The sequence below is a fragment of the Podarcis erhardii genome, assembly GCF_964252035.2.
Source record: "Podarcis erhardii genome assembly, chromosome: 14".
NCBI lineage: Eukaryota > Metazoa > Chordata > Lepidosauria > Squamata > Lacertidae > Podarcis > Podarcis erhardii.
Window position 1 is genome coordinate 20526630 of NC_138503.1, and position 18806 is coordinate 20545435.

The window sequence follows — 18806 nt, forward strand, 5'->3', positions numbered from 1 at the left end:
CTGGCAACCCACGCTACGCCACTGGTTACCACTTTCCTATTGTAACAAGCCCAGAAAGGACCATGAAAAGTAACCCATGCAGGAAGATATTTTGGAGAGTTAAGGAGCAGTTTCTTTAAAATTTGCTACCACGTGAAATTTTAAGCTATATTTGGAGAGCAGAAGAAGAGCCTGCAGCATTGGGCCAAAGCTCTGTCTAGTCCACTCACAGTGGCCAACAAGATGCTCATGGAAAGCTTGCACGAAGAACCTGAGCACAACAGTGCTTTCCCAACTTGCAATTTCTAGCAACTGGTATTCAGAAGCATGCTGACCAGTTGCCATTTATCCTCCATAAATTCAGGCTCCGGGTGAGAATTTCAAAAGCTAATAAGGTTAATCAGGGTGGGGGGGGGAAATTACATCCATTATAGCATTAACAATAGGTGCCTTTGTGCACAATGAGTGCATAATCTGTGTACACATAGCACTGAGCTCCACACACTGGTACAGTTATTCACATGTAATAGTCAGTGAGTGTACCATCTGTGTACCTTTGTAATTGAGCTGTACAAAGAAAGAAGTGTATACTCTTTCGTGCAAACAGTGGCACATGTGTAGGGGTAGCTTGTACCTGGGTTTAGTGCATGGATAGCAGAGAAATACAGTTCAGTTTGGATCTCAGTATGCACCTACTTAATTTGCACCTTCCAAAACAATGTATGAACTGAAACACAGCTATCCTTTGAAATACTAACTCCCTTGAATTGTGTGGTACAATTCTCCAGCTAGATAATGTGTACAGAAGTGTGCATATCAGAAGATGTATCCCAGTGAAAATGCTATGTATCATGTTGTTTTGCAAGATGCTTGAAAAGATGTGTACATTAAGAGAAAGTGGTTCAAAAATGCTCGTGAATTTTCACAAGGACTTTTTTTAAAAAACCAAACACAACAAATTGTGAACTGATAAGAAATGCAGCGAATTGACTTTAAGATTGGGGAAATGAGAAACTGAGGGAAACTGAAACTGAGAGATGTGTCCCTCCTTAGTTTGGTGTAGTGGGTACTGAAGTCCACCCAAAGTGAAAATCAAGGTGGAGCTAGAAGTTCCTGCTCAGTTAAAACCCCAAAAGGGTTTCACCTAATTAATTACAGCATGAAATAAGAGCTTTAGGAGATGTATGCTGTCAGGGAACTGCCATCGGAGCCAAGGGTGGTGCTGAGGCTCCCTAATGATGATGCTGGAGAGGGAACCAGCAGAGGGAGAGAGGACGCTTCCGCTGGGGAAGGAGATAGAGGTGACACCAGGGAGAAAGGGGAGTCCGAGGGAGCTGCGGAGAGAAGGCTCCAGGACTCTTCCAGTGAAACCAGCGGGGAGAGCACAGGACCTCCTCTGGGGACGCCCACTCTGCGCAGACAGCTTTTGCGCAGAGAAGGGAGACGACGATTGGGTGTGAAAGAACTCTTATGTTGGAAGAAATCCAGGAAACGCCCACTGACGGATTCTTCCAGTGATTGAGACAGTCATGGTGTACTGACTGTCCAGCCTGGGGGGAAAGTTTTGTCCAAACTACTCAGCTCGGAGCAGTTTGCGCTTTACGCACAAGCAACCCCATACCCCATTACAGCAATCCGTAGTCAGAAAACGTTGTTTGTGCGGAGGGAACATCATGAGTCTGACAGGAGGAGCAGGCGCCGGAGAGGGAGCCAGGGGAGGACCAACTCTGGAGGAGAGAAACAGAGATTTGGAGCAACAGCTGGCTTTACTAGCGGCGCGGCTAGATGAAAGGAGGACTCAGGATGCTCAGGGGAAACCCACCCCCATTGGAAGGAAGGTACCGGGACTGGTGCATAAGTTTGGGGGCGACCCGAGGGACTATAATGGTTTTAAGACGGAGGTGCAGTATGCGCTGGAACTGCAGTATGATGATTTTGTGGACGATGGTGCAAGAGTTGCCTTTGTGATTGGGCATCTTGAAGGCGGCGCCAGGGATTGGGTTAGACCCTTGATGGCATCGGACAATGCTGCATTAAAAGACCTGAGGAAGTGTTTTAGCGCCATGGATCACATGTTTTCGAGTGAAGTGGAGCAGAGCTTGGCGCGCAGAGAGCTGATGGCTTGCAAGCAAGGGAGCCAATCAGTTAGAGAGTACTGGTCGCGGTTTTCGATGCTAATCCACAAACTTGGGTGGGAAGTGAGTTGGGAACCTATTCAGAGGCTGTTTGATGAAGGCTTAGCCCCCTGGGTTAAGGATGAACTTTCCTGCTCGCCCCGCCCGCAATCGATGGATCAGCTGACTAAAATGGCGCTGTCAGTTGGAATACGACACGAAGGAGAGGCGGGAAGGGAAAGCAGAGCGTTGGCATGACAACCGGATTCCTGAAATGCCGGGGCAACCTTCCCAGCCAGAGGAGCCAATGGAAATCGGAGGCGCGCGCGCACGGAGGGTTTCAAACTCCGGCGAGGTGTGCAAAAAGGAGGGGAAAGTGACCAGGAAGTGTTTCCTCTGCCAGCAGCCGGGACATTTCGCCAGGGTGTGCCCGCAGAGAAAGGCTTGGCAAGGGATGGTGGGGGCCGCGGGCAGTGAGGAGGAGGGGCATTCACAGCAGGGAAACGAGAGAGCTTGGCTGCTGATCAAGGGGCACAGCAGCCAGGCAAACAACCAATAAGAGTGCCCAAACCAGACCCCCCCAGACCAGCCATCGCCATAGAGGTGGAGCTAGAGCTACCCAACGGACATCCTATTAAGGTGAAGGCACTGCTGGACTCGGGCAGTTCTTGCAATTTCTTTAGCAAGGACTTTGCACTAGGGCACCAACTGCAGCTGTTGCCCTTGGAGTGCCCCTTGCAAGTCACGACCATAGATGGGAGGGAACTCCTGGGGGGAGAAGTGACACACCAAACTCCTCCCATGAAGATGAGAGTCTCTAGGCATACTGAGACAATTGCATTTCATGTAGCCGCACTGGCCGGGCCGCCAATCATACTGGGAATGAGCTGGTTGGCGCTGCATGATCCGGTAGTGGGATGGCACCAGTGCACAGTATCCTTTGGGTCAGCTCACTGTGTAGAACACTGCCACGGGGGGGGGGGGGAGATCCTGAGGATGGCCGTAGCCAGAGTGGCAGGGTTGGAGGCGGAGGAAAAGGTGAGGGTACCACCACAATACGCTGATTTGAAAGAAGTTTTCAGTGAGAAGGAGGCAGATAGGCTGCTCCCCCATAGGCCCTTTGACTGTCAAATCAACCTACTCCCAGGGGCTCAGCTGCCAGTGGGTAAGCTGTACGCCATGTCGGACAGAGAAATGCAGGAGTTGCGGAAGTTTATCGACAAGAACCTGAAGAGGGGTTTTATAAGAGAATCGAGGGCGGTGGGGGGCAGTCCAGTGTTTTTCGTGGACAAGAGAGACTCAAAAGAACTTAGATTAATTTGTGATTACAGGAGGTTAAACTCAATATCGGAGCCGGTGACCTTCCCAATGCCCAGAATTGATGACATTTTGACCAGGGTAAGGAAGGGAAAGGTTTTTACCAAGTTGGATCTTCGAGGGGCGTACAATTTAATTAGGATAAGGGAAGGGGATGAATGGAAGACTACCATGTTCACCCCTCTGGGAGCCTTTGAGTACCTAGTTATGCCCTTCGGATTACAATCGGGCTCGGCATGTTTTCAAGGGTTCATGCACCACGTGTTGGGGTCCCTCTTGTATAAGAACTGCGTGGCTTTCCTAGATGACGTCCTGATCTACTCAGAGAACGAGGAACAGCATGTAAAAGATGTCAGAGAAGTGCTGAAGAAGCTGCAGGAGCACCAGTTGTGGGTGAAACTGGAGAAGTGCCAATTCCATGCCCGAGAGGTCGAATTCCTGGGTTACAGGTTGTCAGACAAGGGGTTAGCCATGGACCCAAGCAAGGTGCAGGCGGTGCTGGAATGGAAGACTCCTAAGAACCGAAAGGACGTGCAGAGGTTCCTGGGGTTTGCGAATTTCTATAGGAAGTTCATCAAGAACTTCGCGCACTTGACTGCACCAATCACCGATTGTCTCAGTGGCAAGAAGAAGTTCATGTGGACGGCAGAGGCACAGCAATCCTTTGAGAAACTAAAAAGAACGTTCGCTTCGGAAGAGCAGCTCTTGCACGTGGACCTGCAGAAGCCAATGAGGGTGGAGACAGATGCGTCAGACAGAGCGGTAGGCGCCATTTTGCTCCAGCCGGGGAAAGAGTCCAACTGGAGACCGTGCGCCTTTTTCTCGAGGAAGTTGAGCAAATCAGAACAAAACTACACAGTGTATGACAGGGAACTGCTTGCTATTCACGAAGCGTTCCGACGCTGGAGACATTTGTTGATAGGGGCTCAACACAAGATCCAGGTGTGCACGGACCATAAGAACCTAGAATACTGGAGGACTGCAAGGGTTCTCAACCAGAGACAGATGCGGTGGGCTCAGGAGTTTTCCAAATTTTCTTTTGAGATACGGTACATACCGGGAAAAGAAAACGTCCAAACAGACGCCCTATCCCGGAAACCAGAATACTTAGAAGGAGAGGGAGCACCAGAAGTGCGACACATGATACCCGAGGACCGATGGGTGTGTGGGGGAGTATTGGTTGGGAAAAGGGAACTGGCAGGGTTGACGAGGGACGACGAGTACGCACAAACCAAGATCAGGGAGCTCCAGGAAGCGGGTGAAAATCAAGGGGGGTTTCAGGAAAAGGATGGAGCATTGTATTACAGGGGAGCATTGTACATACCAGAGGGGGATTTGAGGAGGAGGGTACTCAAGCAATCGCATGACAACCCCACGGCAGGGCACTTTGGTCAGCACAAGACCATGTTGCTTGTTACTAGGGAGTTCTGGTGGCCAAGAGTAAGGGAAGACGTGCGGGAATACGTAAGGGGGTGCGACCAATGCCAGCGGGCTAAGGGGGAGAAGGCAGCACCCGCAGGGTTACTAGAACCCTTGCCCACTCCGGGGAAACCATGGGAGGTAGTAGCCATAGATTTTATGACCGATTTGCCCAGGTCCAGGGGGAAAACAGCGGTCATGGTGGTAGTGGACCTGTTGACCAAGATGTGCCATTTCATTGCTTGCTCGCATGCAGCATCAGCAGAAGAAACAGCTAGGCTGTTTGTGGATCACGTTTTTCAGTTGCATGGCGCCCCCTTGAGGGTTTTGTCCGACAGAGGAAGGCAATTTACTTCCAGGTTCTGGAGGAAGCTCATGAGCTTGCTTCAAGTTGAGGTGAGTTTCTCGACGGCTCGTCACCCAGAAACCAACGGGCAAGCGGAAAGGGCCAATAGCATACTACAACAGAACGACTGGGTGGAAAAGCTGGCGCTGGCTGAATTTGCTTACAACAACGCAGAGCATGTGTCCCACGGGGATGAGTCCTTTCATGGCCAATTACGGGTGTCACCCCAGAGCCTTCCCAGGGGAGGGGGAGGGGAGGTGGAGTGTGCCTGTGGCAGAGCAGTTTGTGGAAGAAATGGAGGCCTTACACCAGCAGCTTAAAATGAACCTGGAGAGGGCCAAGGAAGAGTACAAGAGGCAGGCAGACAAGCACCGCAGAGAAGGGGAGACCATAAGGGTTGGGGACCGGGTGTGGTTGTCAACCAAAGGGCTACCGTTCAAGGGAGGTTGTAAAAAATTACGGCCAAGGCGGCTGGGACCTTTTGAGGTCACGCAGCAGGTGAATCCTGTGGCTTTCCGGCTAAAACTGCCAACCAACATGAAATTGCATCCGGTGTTCCACCGGTCTTTACTTTCACCATACCGAGAAGGGAGGGAGTTTCCGGGGCAAGAGAGAGAAATCCCCAGTCACCCAGAGGTGGAGGAGAGGGAACTCAGTAGTCGAGCAGCAGAAATACTTGACTCAAGGTGGAAGGGGAAGCAGGTGGAATATTTGGTAGCTTGGGAGGGAGAGCCTGAGTCAGAAAACACGTGGGTGCCTGCAGGAGAGATAAGGGATGAGTGTCTGCTTGGGGAGTTTCATCGCCGGTTTCCAAGGAAGCTGAAACCGTTGGCAAGATTTTGGGAAGAGCAATTTGGAACCACGGATGATGAAGAAGAATTTGTGGGGTATCCTCCTTCAGAGGGAGAGGGAAGGGAGGTATCAGAGGAAGAGGAGTCAGATTGGGGAGATTGGGCAGAGGACAGGAACAGCAGCAGGTGGAAAACGATGTTTGAATCATCTGAGGAAGGGGATAGTTCATTCCAGGGGTTTCCCACTTCACCGCCCAGGAACCGGGGCGGGGGTGGGGAGGGCCCTGGGAGGGAGGTGGATGTCAGGGAACTGCCATCGGAGCCAAGGGTGGCGCTGAGGCTCCCTAATGATGATGCTGGAGAGGGAACCAGCAGAGGGAGAGAGGACGCTTCCGCTGGGGAAGGAGATAGAGGTGACACCAGGGAGAAAGGGGAGTCCGAGGGAGCTGCGGAGAGAAGGCTCCAGGACTCTTCCAGTGAAACCAGCGGGGAGAGCACAGGACCTCATCTGGGGACGCCCACTCTGCGCAGACAGCTTTCGCGCAGAGAAGGGAGACGATGATTGGGTGTGAAAGAACTCTTATGTTGGAAGAAATTCAGGAAACGCCCACTGACGGATTCTTCCAGTGATTGAGACGGTCATGGTGTAGTGACTGTCCAGCCTGGGGGGAAAGTTTTGTCCAAACTACTCAGCTCGGAGCAGTTTGCGCTTTACGCACAAGCAACCCCATACCCCATTACATATGCCATTCTCCCTCTTCCTGTTTTATCCACGCAACAACCCTGTGAAGTAGTCTAGACTGAGATCTATAGCGACTGGCCTACAGTCACACAGTGAGCTTCATGGTTGAGCAAGGATCTGAACCTGGGTTTTCCCAACTGACCATTGCACCACACTGACTCTCACTTCCCACCTGGACATAAGCTAAAAGATTTATAGGGCCCACCTCAGCCAAAATACCTCAGGGATTTGGAGAAAACAAAAGTAGACTAATATTTCCCCATCCCCTGTCACCTCCAGGGTAGGTTTGAACATTGCTAAAGTGCTTTGCAAGATCGCTTTCAAGGCCAGTGGGGAACTGACAAAGAGAAATCAACACTCAAACTTCTAATTTTTAATCAAATTCCTGCACCCCAGATACACATACAACCCCCCCCAAAAAAATTTTTTTACCATCTTCTTATGTCTGACTTCCAACTATGTTCTCTTTCTTGGAGTTATTCTTTGCGTTGGCAATACAATGAGCTTAAAATTATGCTGGCAAATTCCCCGAAGCTCTGTGGAACGAGATCCCAGGGAAATTATTTGTCTTTTCTTCCCACTTATCTCCTCCTCCCCCTTGGCGTACAAGCTAAAAAGGCTGCAGTGCATCGCCAACATTATTATTCTCTAAATTGCAGCCAGGACTTCAGAGCTTGCTTCACCCCAAGAAAGATACAAAACATGATTAGATACAAAAGTGTGATGAGGAGGAGAAGGAGGAGAAGAGAACACCTTGAAATATGAAGGGGAGATGAAGAAAAAGGATTGAAATCTGCTTTCAGGATAACCATCTTTTCATCTGTCGCGTTGCCTGGGCTCTGATGCAAAGCCCCATTGAAGTAAATGAAAATCTTCCCATTGGTTTCAACAGGCTAATAAATAATTCTCCCTAATGTTTGCACACAGGCCTGTGTTTCAACCTCCAGTACCTCGTCATTTTTGAATAGCATTTTGGTGCTTAGCACCCCTTAGAGGTGGAATATTTGCACTCTTCCAGACTAGTAAATAAGGAGAGAAAATTTAGCAGCCAAACGAAAGCTTGTATTCATGGAGGATAAGGCTATTATTGGCTACTAGTCATGGTGGCTATGCTTCTGAGGACCAGTTACTGGAAGCTAGAAAGGGGAAAGTTGGTTCTGTTTGTGGGTTTGCCACAGGCATCTAGTTAACCACAAGATGCTGGACCAGGTGGGCCACTGGCCTGATCCAACAAGATGTTCTTATATTCCTATCCCACCTACGTTACAACATTTTTATATCAGTAATTTATGGATTCATTTTTTAAAAAAAGTTTTTTGATGTAAGCCCAATAGGGCTTACCCACTTAGGAAAGGACCTTAGAAAATAGGGGTGGACTATCATACATCATTTATAGAGGACATCCCTCAAATCTGGAGCTGGTCCTGTTAACAGCAGGTACAATATTTGGGTCGCATCCACACCATACACATAAATCACCCTTATACCACCTTAAAAGTCATAGGCTCCCCCAATCAATCTGGTGAACTACAGCTCATTATGTGGGCTGAGAGTTATTTTTATTTAATTTTTTATTAGATTTTCATAACTTTAACTTCAATTAAATTCAAGCTTCAACTTTGTTATATTTTTCTCTTAGAATTTGACTTCCCACATTCCCTTCCACGCTGTTTTTACATTCCTCTCTTTTAGATCCTGCAAAATATCACACTTTTCACCTAATACATTTTCCTCTGTTACATCACATATTTCATCTAAAATATGTATTCCCAGTTTCATATATTATCAGTTCTTCCCATTGCTCAATTTTCAAATGCTGCCCACGATTTCATTTGGTTGTTATATATATATATATATTCAAATAATCCTGAAAAGGCTGCCAAGGGCTGAGAGTTATTAGGAGACCCCTCACAGAGCTACAGTTCCAGCACCCCAACAAGCTATAGTTCCCAAGATTCTCTGGGGAAAGCCATGCACTTTAAAGGTGCATTAAATATGCTCTAAATGTATGGTGCACATGCAACCTTTCTCTGTCCTTTCTGCTTCAGATTCTGCCTTTGTGATTCCAGTTCAGGTCACCTTCCGGGCTTCAAATGAGATTAGCCTTTGCTTTTTGTGCCACAGAAAATTGCACACAGTGGTTTCCACCCAACGGGATACTTTTCCTGCAGACTATAAAGCAAAATGAGCTGGACATTGTTGTGAGTAGGGTTGCTGAACAGCCTGGAAAGCAAGTCTTAAACTGAGTCTTCAAGTAATAAATATTGTGGGTAATAATAAATAATAAGAAAAACCTTGATAAAACTTACAGAGTAGATTATGCCCCACACTAGCTATGAAGTTAGGGTTGCAGTCCAAGGAAAGTGCTTGACAAATCTTTGCAGCAGGAACTCCGCTGTATTGACCTCTGTTTGGCTTTAGAGTTCAAGGTCTCCTGTCTTTGGGCTACAGAGGCTTGCTAAAGATAGGGATGGAAGAACATGTCATTTTCATTTTCTCCCCCTTTATCATTTTTTTCCCAATCTTAGGTCGCATTCACACCCTACAGGTTGTTGTTGTTGTTGTTTAGTCGTTTAGTCGTGTCCGACTCTTCGTGACCCCATGGACAAGAGCACGCCAGGCACTCCTGTCTTGCGTCTCCCGCAGTTTGGTCAAACTCATGCTGGTAGCTTCGAGAACACTATCCAACCATCTTGTCCTCTGTCGTCCCCTTCTCCTTGTGCCCTCCATCTTTCCCAACATCAGGGTCTTTTCCAGGGAGTCTTCTCTTCTCATGAGGTGGCCAAAGTATTGGAGCCTCAGCTTCAGGATCTGTCCTTCCAGTGAGCACTCAGGGCTGATTTCCTTAAGAATGGAGAGGTTTGATATTCTTGCAGTCCATGGGACTCTCAAGAGTCTCCTCCAGCACCATAATTCAAAAGCATCAATTCTTCGGCGATCAGCCTTCTTTATGGTCCAGCTCTCACTTCCATACATCACTACTGGGAAAACCATAGCTTTTAACCATAGGGACCTTTGTTGTCTCTACTTTTAGAGTGATGTCTCTACTTTTTAAGATGCTGTCTAGGTTTGTCATTGCTTTTCTCCCAAGAAGCAGGTGTCTTTTAATTTTGTGGCTGTCACCATCTGCAGTGATCATGGAGCCCAAGAAAGTAAAATCTCTCACTGCCTCCATTTCTTCCCCTTCTCTTTGCCAGGAGGTGATGGGAACAGTGGCCATGATCTTCTTTTTTTGATGTTGAGCTTCAGACCATACATATAAACTACTATTCCCCCTCACAGAGCTACAGTTCCCAGAGTGGTTTAACAATCAATCCCTATTCCTAGAGAACTCTGGGAATTTAAGCTCTGAGAGGGGGATATGGGGGTCTCTCAGCACCCTTAACAAACTACACTTCCCAGGATTCTTTGGGATAAGCCATGACTGTTAAAAGTGGTATAATAGTGCTTTAAATGTATGGTGTGGATGTGACCTTAGTATCCCCCCCCCAAACACACTGGGAAAGCTGGTAATAGCTCTGTTCCAATCTGCAAAATAGCCAGGGAGGTGCAGTTCAGGTCAGCCTGTACTGGAATTTGCAAAGATCGAATTCATCAGGCAGCCTGACCCATTAGTGACCTTCCCCCTGGAGGAATCCTTGTTGTGCCTTTGAAAACCACCAGCTTAGATCCTTAAACACAAGCAGAACAGAAAAAGGCCTTGTCAACAGGTTTGGTTTCCGATACGCTGAAAGATTTCTTTGAACCTTTGTTTCTTTCTAGTCTACAAAAGGCACACTCTCTCTCTCTCTCCATGCATTAGCCTTTCTATCCACAAGGATAGGCATAGTGAGGATAGATGGGACCCCAAGGCTTTGGAAACTTCAGAAGGTTAATCAGCCTGAAGACTGTGGAGGTCAGTAGGTTCTGAAGGATGAGGGGAAGCAGCCTAGCAAGCACTTGACTTTGTGCCAGCAACCCAGGAAATCCAATACCACACATTGTCCTAAGTGGCTGAGGGCACAGCTCAAAACATTTTCCGCACGGAGCTTGATTGCCTTCATGCTGGGATCTATTGAAAAGCAAGGGGAGGGGGCCTCACTCTCATCCATATGATCTCGTTTCCAGGAGCATTCATCAAGGGTCCCGCTCATTCATTAACAAGACATCACTTCTACTTTTTTAAAAAGCCTATGCAACAAGAAGCAATCTAGCATGCCTTTTGGGTCTCTCCATGAGCAGCTTGATAGAGTTCATAATCTGCTACACTTCAGCGGTTTGCATGGGATGGAGGAGCAATTTCCTCCATTCACATTTGAATGTCAGCCGAATTCACACTTCCTGAAACATGGACCGAAACACAGTTGTCCTTCAAAACCCATCCTTTTCTGCTTTGAGAGTAAATGGGTGGAGGACACTATGTACACTTTCCTGAAGGAATGGCAGGAGCAGTCTATCAGATCATCTGGAATTTCAGCAAATTCCCTTAAAATCACCCTCACCTGTTGATTCCTCTTCTATCAGGGAGATTCCATACTCACTAGGGCCTGTCCCAGCACTTGTTCCCAGACCCACCTAGAGGTAGTGGTTATTCTTGAAATCACAAGGTGCCAACCCTGGTGAAGTTGCTGCTTTGGAAAAAAAAAAAAAAACCTTCTGAACTTTGGTACTGGCCTAATTTATGAGTTGAAAACACTGTCTCCTTTTCTATACTTTTGAGTCCTTTTCATGATTAATTTAGTTCCACTGAATTTCCTTTACTAACTGCGGAGCAGAAAAACGCATTTCCTAGCCTATTAATCTCCACTCTGGACCCATTTACAGAGGGCTAAATGAGGGAGAATCCATTTGCGCACTTTGTTCTCAAACCAGGACACTTCGGGAATAGTAAAGCATTCTGTGTCCTGGAAAGGGCAATAAAAAATCATTAAGTAGAAAGCAGGAAGGATGGCTATCCACAGATAGTTCCAAGTTTCTTTCTAGCACCAGAGGCCAACAGCAACAAGTGGACAGCTCAGTGGATTAGAGCATGGTGCTGATGATGCCAAGGTTGCAGGTTTGATCCCCATATGGGACAGCTGCATATTCTTGCATTCCAGGAACTTGGACTAGATGATCCTCAGGGTCCCTTCCAACTCAACAATTATATGATTTTATAATTATGGGAACAAAACAACAACAACAAGCATTTCCAATGCATTCTACAAAAGCAATGGGAGAAATCTAGCCTGGTCACTGGGTCCTATCTGGAGATGCCAGGGATTGAACCTATGGTTGTCTGCATGCAAGTCAGATGCTCTTTGCTATGGAGCTTGCTGCCAGATCATAACATTCAAATTCCCCCATCTTTGGTTAAATGGTCAGGGGACATGTAATGGGAAAGACTTCTACTAGAAAAGCACTGCAAGTCAGTGCTGACGATACCAGGCTAGATGGATCCAGGAAAAGACAGCCTCATCTATGACACTGGGTTTCAGTTCTAACACCTACACTGCTGATACTCAGTGCACTCCCCCCGGCCCCAATTAAAATAGGAAGGACAGTTTACTCTTAGACTGGAAATGAAATTTGCTCTTGATCAGCTCCTAGCACAATGGGAAGGTATCCATCTCAGTGCTGTTTTTCTAGAAAGAGAGGTGCTGGAACTCACCATGAATGTCTCCCTTGTTTTCTTTATAATGGCAGTGGCATCCACCTGAGAGGTACTACTGTGGTCCAGCTGAAAAAATGCCCTTCTCCTTCTAACATTCCAGTTTTACAGCCCAATTGACAGTATCCCATTCACCAGGGCTCAGGGAGGCAGCAATTCTCCATTCCATTCTTTTGTTGTTCCACCCTTCACTGTCTTGACCCCAGACCCGGAATCAACAAAGTCCTCAGGCACCAGCCCTGAGAAGAAGATAGATCCACTCCCTGGCCCACCGCATGTGGAACCAGAGGTACAACAGCACACATCTCTTTGCCAGACTCCTCAGGTGACACCTATGCCACCAGGCTCCAAAGACCAGCCCATACTTTCCTCAGGAGATCAGGAGAGCCAGGAGGAGATATCTCAAGGCCTAGAATAAGTCATGCAGAGGCGGGGGGAGAGACTTGTCAAAGTGCCCTCCTTGGGGGGGGCACCCTCACATAAATTAAAAACTGTCCAGGGGCCAAAGTGCTTGAGATTGTATATGACATAAAATTAAAATGACAAAGAAGCAAACACAGCAGCTCAGGAATGATAGGTACTCTATGCAGGTGTCTGGATTTTTGTACAGTTTACAGTTTCTATCTTCTTCTTTTTGAAATAATAAAAAAGTAATTGTTTTGATTTGGACTATGGAACCCTACGTAAATATAGCCCACAAATCTTTTCCCTCTTGGTATGTTTTATTATCGATGCAGTAAATTGCATAGCTGTATCTTATATTTCCTTATTGGCAATTGTGACAACACAGAGAGATATACGGTAGTTCATTTCTTTTTTCTGCAACCTGTGTGTTATAAAATTCATTACAAATAATTAGGGGGGGGGAATGAATGTGGGTGGAGGATACACATGCAAGAACATGGAGGCCCTGGAAAAAAGCTACAGAAAATTGGCCAGGTGTGCAGTATCAAATTTGGGGACGGGAAAGAAACCAGGCAGGGGGCAAATAGACAGAAATGGAACAATGCAGTCCTCCTAACATTTCAGTTCCCCCTTTCAGCAACAGGAGCAGGACATTCAAAACTCCAAAATATGGGGGAAATTTCAGATGGGAAAAAAAAATATGCATGGAAATTTGTACTCATTTTCATGAGCATTTCTCCTAATAGGACACATTTTTGTACACATTTTTGACTAGCACGTGAGTCTTTGCATACAACATCCCCCTGATAGGATGCATCCTTGTATATTATTTTCATCAACACACACATTTTTGTTATGCATTGGTTCAATAGGTGTGAATTCAGGAGGTCTGGTGAATTAGTTTCTCCCCTCATCCCTGTCAAGCTGCAGATGGTGACCAACCTCACATACTCTCTTATTCACAACCTTCTACTCTAAGCTATGTATTTGACAGTATTCGGCTCCACTAAACCTAGCAATTTGTTTTCCTGCCCGCAGTTTCCAATATGTACATCTCTTGGGACCAAGGTAGACAGGACAACTTACATCTCCTTGTTTGCTTCAGGCATTGGTCTCCACCTACTCTGGGGAGAACAAGCGTAATAATACATAAATAAAAACTCCCGCTGCCACCACCCCCATCCTGCGAATTACAAGCTCCTTTCATGTAATGGTGACCATAGAAGGCAGTTGCTCAAGATCAGCATCTCAAAACCTGATGCTGATGGTACCGCCAAGGACATTTTTAATGATGGATCAAGGACATTGGCTGGCTGTTTATGAGAAGAGTTGTTTAAACAGGCTGAGTGACAGTCTTAGCATGCAAAAGCAGCTTCTCACACACAAAAGAATCTAGGAATGAGAGCATGAGAGTCTAAGGAAGAAACTATGTCTTAGTTTTCCATCTTTTCTGATCCACAAGCCACCTTTAACTTGAGTCTTTTCATTTTATGAATGTACATATTCCTGCTTTTCTCTATACAAAAAGGGTGCGGATCCTGTGACCTTTCAGATGTGGTTGAATTCCAGCTCTCAACAGCCTCAGCCAGCATGGCCAATGGGTAGGGATGATGGGAGTTGCAGTCCAACAATATCTCAAGGGTCAAAGGTTCTCCATCCCTGGTCTAGGATGATCAGATGCCATTGTGTAGAAGAGGGTGCCTTTGTTGATGCAGCTTTTCATGCAGAGATGAGAAAAGCTACACAGAGGGATGGGAAAATCTGTCAATTTTGAGTTCCCTCGGTTTCTCATTTTTCCTGAACCTTTCAATTTCTGAATTATTATTATTTTGCTAAAAAAAATCATGGTAAAAATTCATCAACATTTGAGTGCAAACTTCTTCTAATAGACACAAGTTTGTATACCACTTTAACCAGTGCTTTTCTTCTAGACAAAAAGGTGCCCGTACTGCGTAGCCTTGAGTACCCCCCCCCCCGGGGGGGTGAGCACTGTTTCCCTTACAATAATGCATTTTTCTATGTTTAATGCATTTTATGGACACTTTACCTGAGTATATGCAATTTGGTTTACATTATTTGGCTGGAGAACTGAAGAGCAAAATTTGCAGAAGTGCAATATTTGAAGGATGGCTGCGTTCTGGTGCTTGTATTGTTTTGGAAATTGAGAAATAGGCAGGGTCACTTTTAAATGCTAACTGAATCAATTTTCTGCCCCTTCCCAAGCTACATGTGCCAGAATCTCTTCGTCTCCTATCTGATAAAAATATAGAAGGCCTCCTGCCTCCACAACTAGTGAGTCTTTCACCTGTTTTTGCTTTCCCATAAAACAAGAAAGGAGATTCCTCCTAAACATCAGGAAGAACTTTCTTACAGTAAGAGCTTTTTGACAGTGGAAGAGACCCCCACGAGATGTGGTGGACTCACCTTCCTTGGACATTTTTAAGCAGAGGTTGGTTGGCCACCTGTCATGTATGATCAAGTTGAGATTCGTGTGATGCAAAGGGGTTGGACTAGATGACCCACAGGGTCCCTTCCAACTCAACAATTCTATGATCCTATGAAAAGAGAATGGTGGTGATTGGAGATGTACTGCAATGGGGGTGGAGGGAACAGGGGTGTTCCATCTGTTCTGCTGAGAAACCAACTGCCTCTGGTTCTCCTTCATCACCTGGTGGCAACTGAGAGACCAGCAGAGACCATCTGTCTTTGCCATGGGTAGGCAAACTAAGGCCCAGGGGCCGGATCCTGCCCAATCGCCTTCTAAATCTGGCCCGCGGACAGTCCAGGAGTCTGCGTGTTTTTACATGAGTAGAATGTGTTCTTTTATTTAAAATGCATCTCTGCGTTATTTGTGGGGCATAGGAATTCATTCATTTCCCCCCCCCCAAAAAAGTATAGTCCGGCCCCCCACAAGGTCTGAGGAACAGTGAAATGGCCCCCAGCTGAAAAAGTTTGCTGACCCCTGGTCTTTGCCTTCCTTTTCCCCTCTTGTGTGACCTAACAGTGGCCACTCCATCAGTCTACCTGCACTGCTGCTATCCTAGCTGGTTGCTATGAAAGCTATGCTGTGTAAATGTTGCACTCCAGCTCCCATCATCCCTGATTTTTTACCATGCTGGCTTAGGCTGATAGGAGCTGTAGTGCAATGAAATCTGGAAGGGACCATGCTGCTTAGCTCTGGACTAGATTTTCCACCTTCCCTATATTATGCAGTGTCAAAGCTTGAAGGGAAACTGACAAGTCTTTGTTTGGTATTTGATAATGATTTCAGAGCAGAACCAGATTTAGGTTTGATGAGGCCCTAAGCTACTGAAGGTAATGGGGGCCTTTATATGTCCAGCTGTCCTTTGTCAACAACAAATTGCCACTGTTTTTTTGTGTTGAATATATGCTATATGGTAATTTATGAACCTAATAGGTATCTAAAGCCATTTGCACATAAAAAAATATGTATTACTTTCTATGGGAAGGTGTGGTTTTGGAATGCCTTGGTTTTGGAACAGACTTCTGGAATGGATTAAGTTTGAGAACCAAGGTGCTACTGTATATAGAAATGAGCAAACCAGTGATATTTTAGGGAGCAGGCTAGCAGGCGGGGCCCATTACTTACATCATAGGAGCCTATACAACACAAAACACTTGCTTTATGTAGGTTTTATTTTATTTGTTTTTTATCTTATATTTTGGAAATTTACACCCAGGTTTTTTTCCTTTAAATTTTCTGGGAGCCCCCAAGAGAGTGCGGCTCTAAGCTATAGCTTGTTTAGCTTATACGTAAATCTGGCACTGTCTCACAGGACATACAGCCCCTGGGCTATTTCATGATAGGGAGGAGAAGGAGAAGTAACAGTTGTTGATTGGATAATATGCATCTGATGGAGATATGGGGCCTGGTTATTTGCAGCCCTGTGCTCTTGGGTAATTTGAATAACCTCCATGAATCACATTAACAAGCATCACAATTGTAGGAGTTTGAAGTTTCCAGCTTTGATGTCTTCAGTTTCAGTTTCCAAACCAGCACCCCACGCCCGCCCTGTCCTCAGATTTAGTAGATGCTATTTGATAAATTAATTACCTTGGCAGTGGTGTGCACAATTTGAGCCCCGCCTGGCACTCAAGTCTTGGTCGGGTGTTTGATAACAATCTCAGGGGCCGTGCAGCTCCTAGGCTATTTCATAATCAAAAAATGTCAATCGGATAATACGAAAATGAGCAAACAGAGGAAGGCACACACAGCTCAGGAAAAAGCATTAATGAAAAGTCGCTGAATTAGAATGGCCCACCTGTGGATGCCTACGTGGAGTCCATCTGAATACCAAACATATTCATTACCGTCAGCTCTGCATGACTGAGTCTCTGAAGAAGGCATTGGGACTGAGCCGGCATAATAGGAAGAAAGGGATGTAACAGTTTGCAAGGATAACAAAGCACTCTTCAGGTCAAAGCCCCTGAGTGGTTGTTGCAGTCAGGTCCTGCTCATGAACATCCCACAGGAACCCTGTTGGCTACTGCTGAAAACAAGACAGGGGTGTAGCGGAACAGGGCGATGGCTGCAGGCACATTTTTCTGGGAGGTGCTGTGCATTTGGCTCCACACTCTGCCCTGCCAGCCCTGAGCCTCTTTGTGATGCTGGGATCATTCCAGCCTTGTAAAGTTGTAGAGGGCTGGCAGAGCAGCATGAGGAGGATGCAACAACCACACGCCCTCCAATCCCAGGCTCACCCTTGCTTTGTGAGGCTGGGTTTGAAGGGTGCACGGCTGTTGCATCCTTTTCACCCTGCCATACCTGAGCCACTTTGCAAGGCTGGGATGATCCAAGGGCTGTGTTGGCTGACTGGGCTCCCTCCCCCATGAACAGGCAGGCAGGCAGCGCAGCATGGCCCCAGGCTCGCTCTGGCAGCGTCAGTGGTGAGGCTTGGGCTGGGCTGCCACAGTCGGCTCCATTCACTCTCTGTGCCCCACCAACCCTGGTACCTGCAAACCATGCTACACCACTGGAACAAGATGCTGGACTAGAGGGGCCTTTGTCCTGATCCAGGAAGTTTCTTCTTATGTTTATAAGGCTTCTCCATGTGAATAGAAGAATAGGGGAGAACCAGGACATACTTCCTAGCCCCACCCCTTTTGTATAGCAGAAAACTCTTTCTATTTGTGTAGGCTGTTCACATGATTTAGAACGCTAAGGGTCAAATTACAAATTCTCTTCGAAAACTGCTTTGAGGGAGGTTATTCCCCCCCCCCAAAAAAATCAGGCAATGTATAAAGCTTATGAAATAAATAAAACCAGCCCAATCTGTCAATGTTTCTCTTAGTTTTCTCATTTTCCCAATCTTAAGATCAGTTCTACACATTTCCGCATCACTGTGATTCTATACACAAACACACACATATGAATGAAAAGGTCCTCGTGGAAATCCACTGGCATTTCAGTGTGAAGTTTTTCCTTACATACACATTTTTGTATGTCATTTTTCATTAATACAATGCATTTTTGTATGTTATTTTCACTAACGTGTACATTTTAGTGCACATTTGATGCCTTTAGGTACATAATTGCACAAGTTACTTGACATTGTGAAATTTGGACAAGCACAGTTCCAAAGGATGGCTGCTTCTCAGTTCATATGTTGTATCGGAATGTGAAAATTTATTAAATGTGAACTGAATTTAATTTATTCCCCACCCCTACCCCAAAGCTGCCGCTGAGTTGGAGCAAGAAAGGAGGCCTACTACATCTACTGGAACTGCTTCCAAGTCCAGTTGGGTCCAGGATTATTTGCTACTGAATATGCCACTAATATGCCACCTCAAATGACTATTGCGGGCAACCCTCATTCAGCACAGAAGCATTCTTTTGGAAACAAATGGCTTTATAATTCTTGAAATGCACACAGGAGATTTCCAAGCCTAACTTCATGGGAGGAATAATAGGAAAAGCAGGAGAGAGTAAAAAGCTGCGCTAGGAAAGGGAGCTGGATGCCTATCCTAATAGAGCTTTTGTTTCTCTCCAGAAGAGGAAGCAATCACAATTTCCGTCTCCTCATTGGCCATGACAAATGTGAAG

The 18806-nt window shown here is 46.3% G+C and overlaps 1 protein-coding gene across 4 annotated transcripts in view; it reads right to left on the reverse strand.

Moving 5' to 3' along the window:
- AGBL1 (AGBL carboxypeptidase 1) overlaps positions 1-18806 on the reverse strand; it is a 411962-nt gene that overhangs the window by 103118 nt on the left and 290038 nt on the right. For 2 of the 4 annotated variants that reach the window (XM_081838750.1, XM_081838751.1), the window contains one exon: positions 15167-15297. The exons of the other annotated variants lie outside the window; for them this stretch is intronic. In XM_081838750.1, coding sequence (XP_081694876.1) covers positions 15167-15297 — 131 coding nt within the window. The remainder of the gene's footprint in view (positions 1-15166; positions 15298-18806) is intronic. 4 annotated transcript variants of the gene reach the window in all.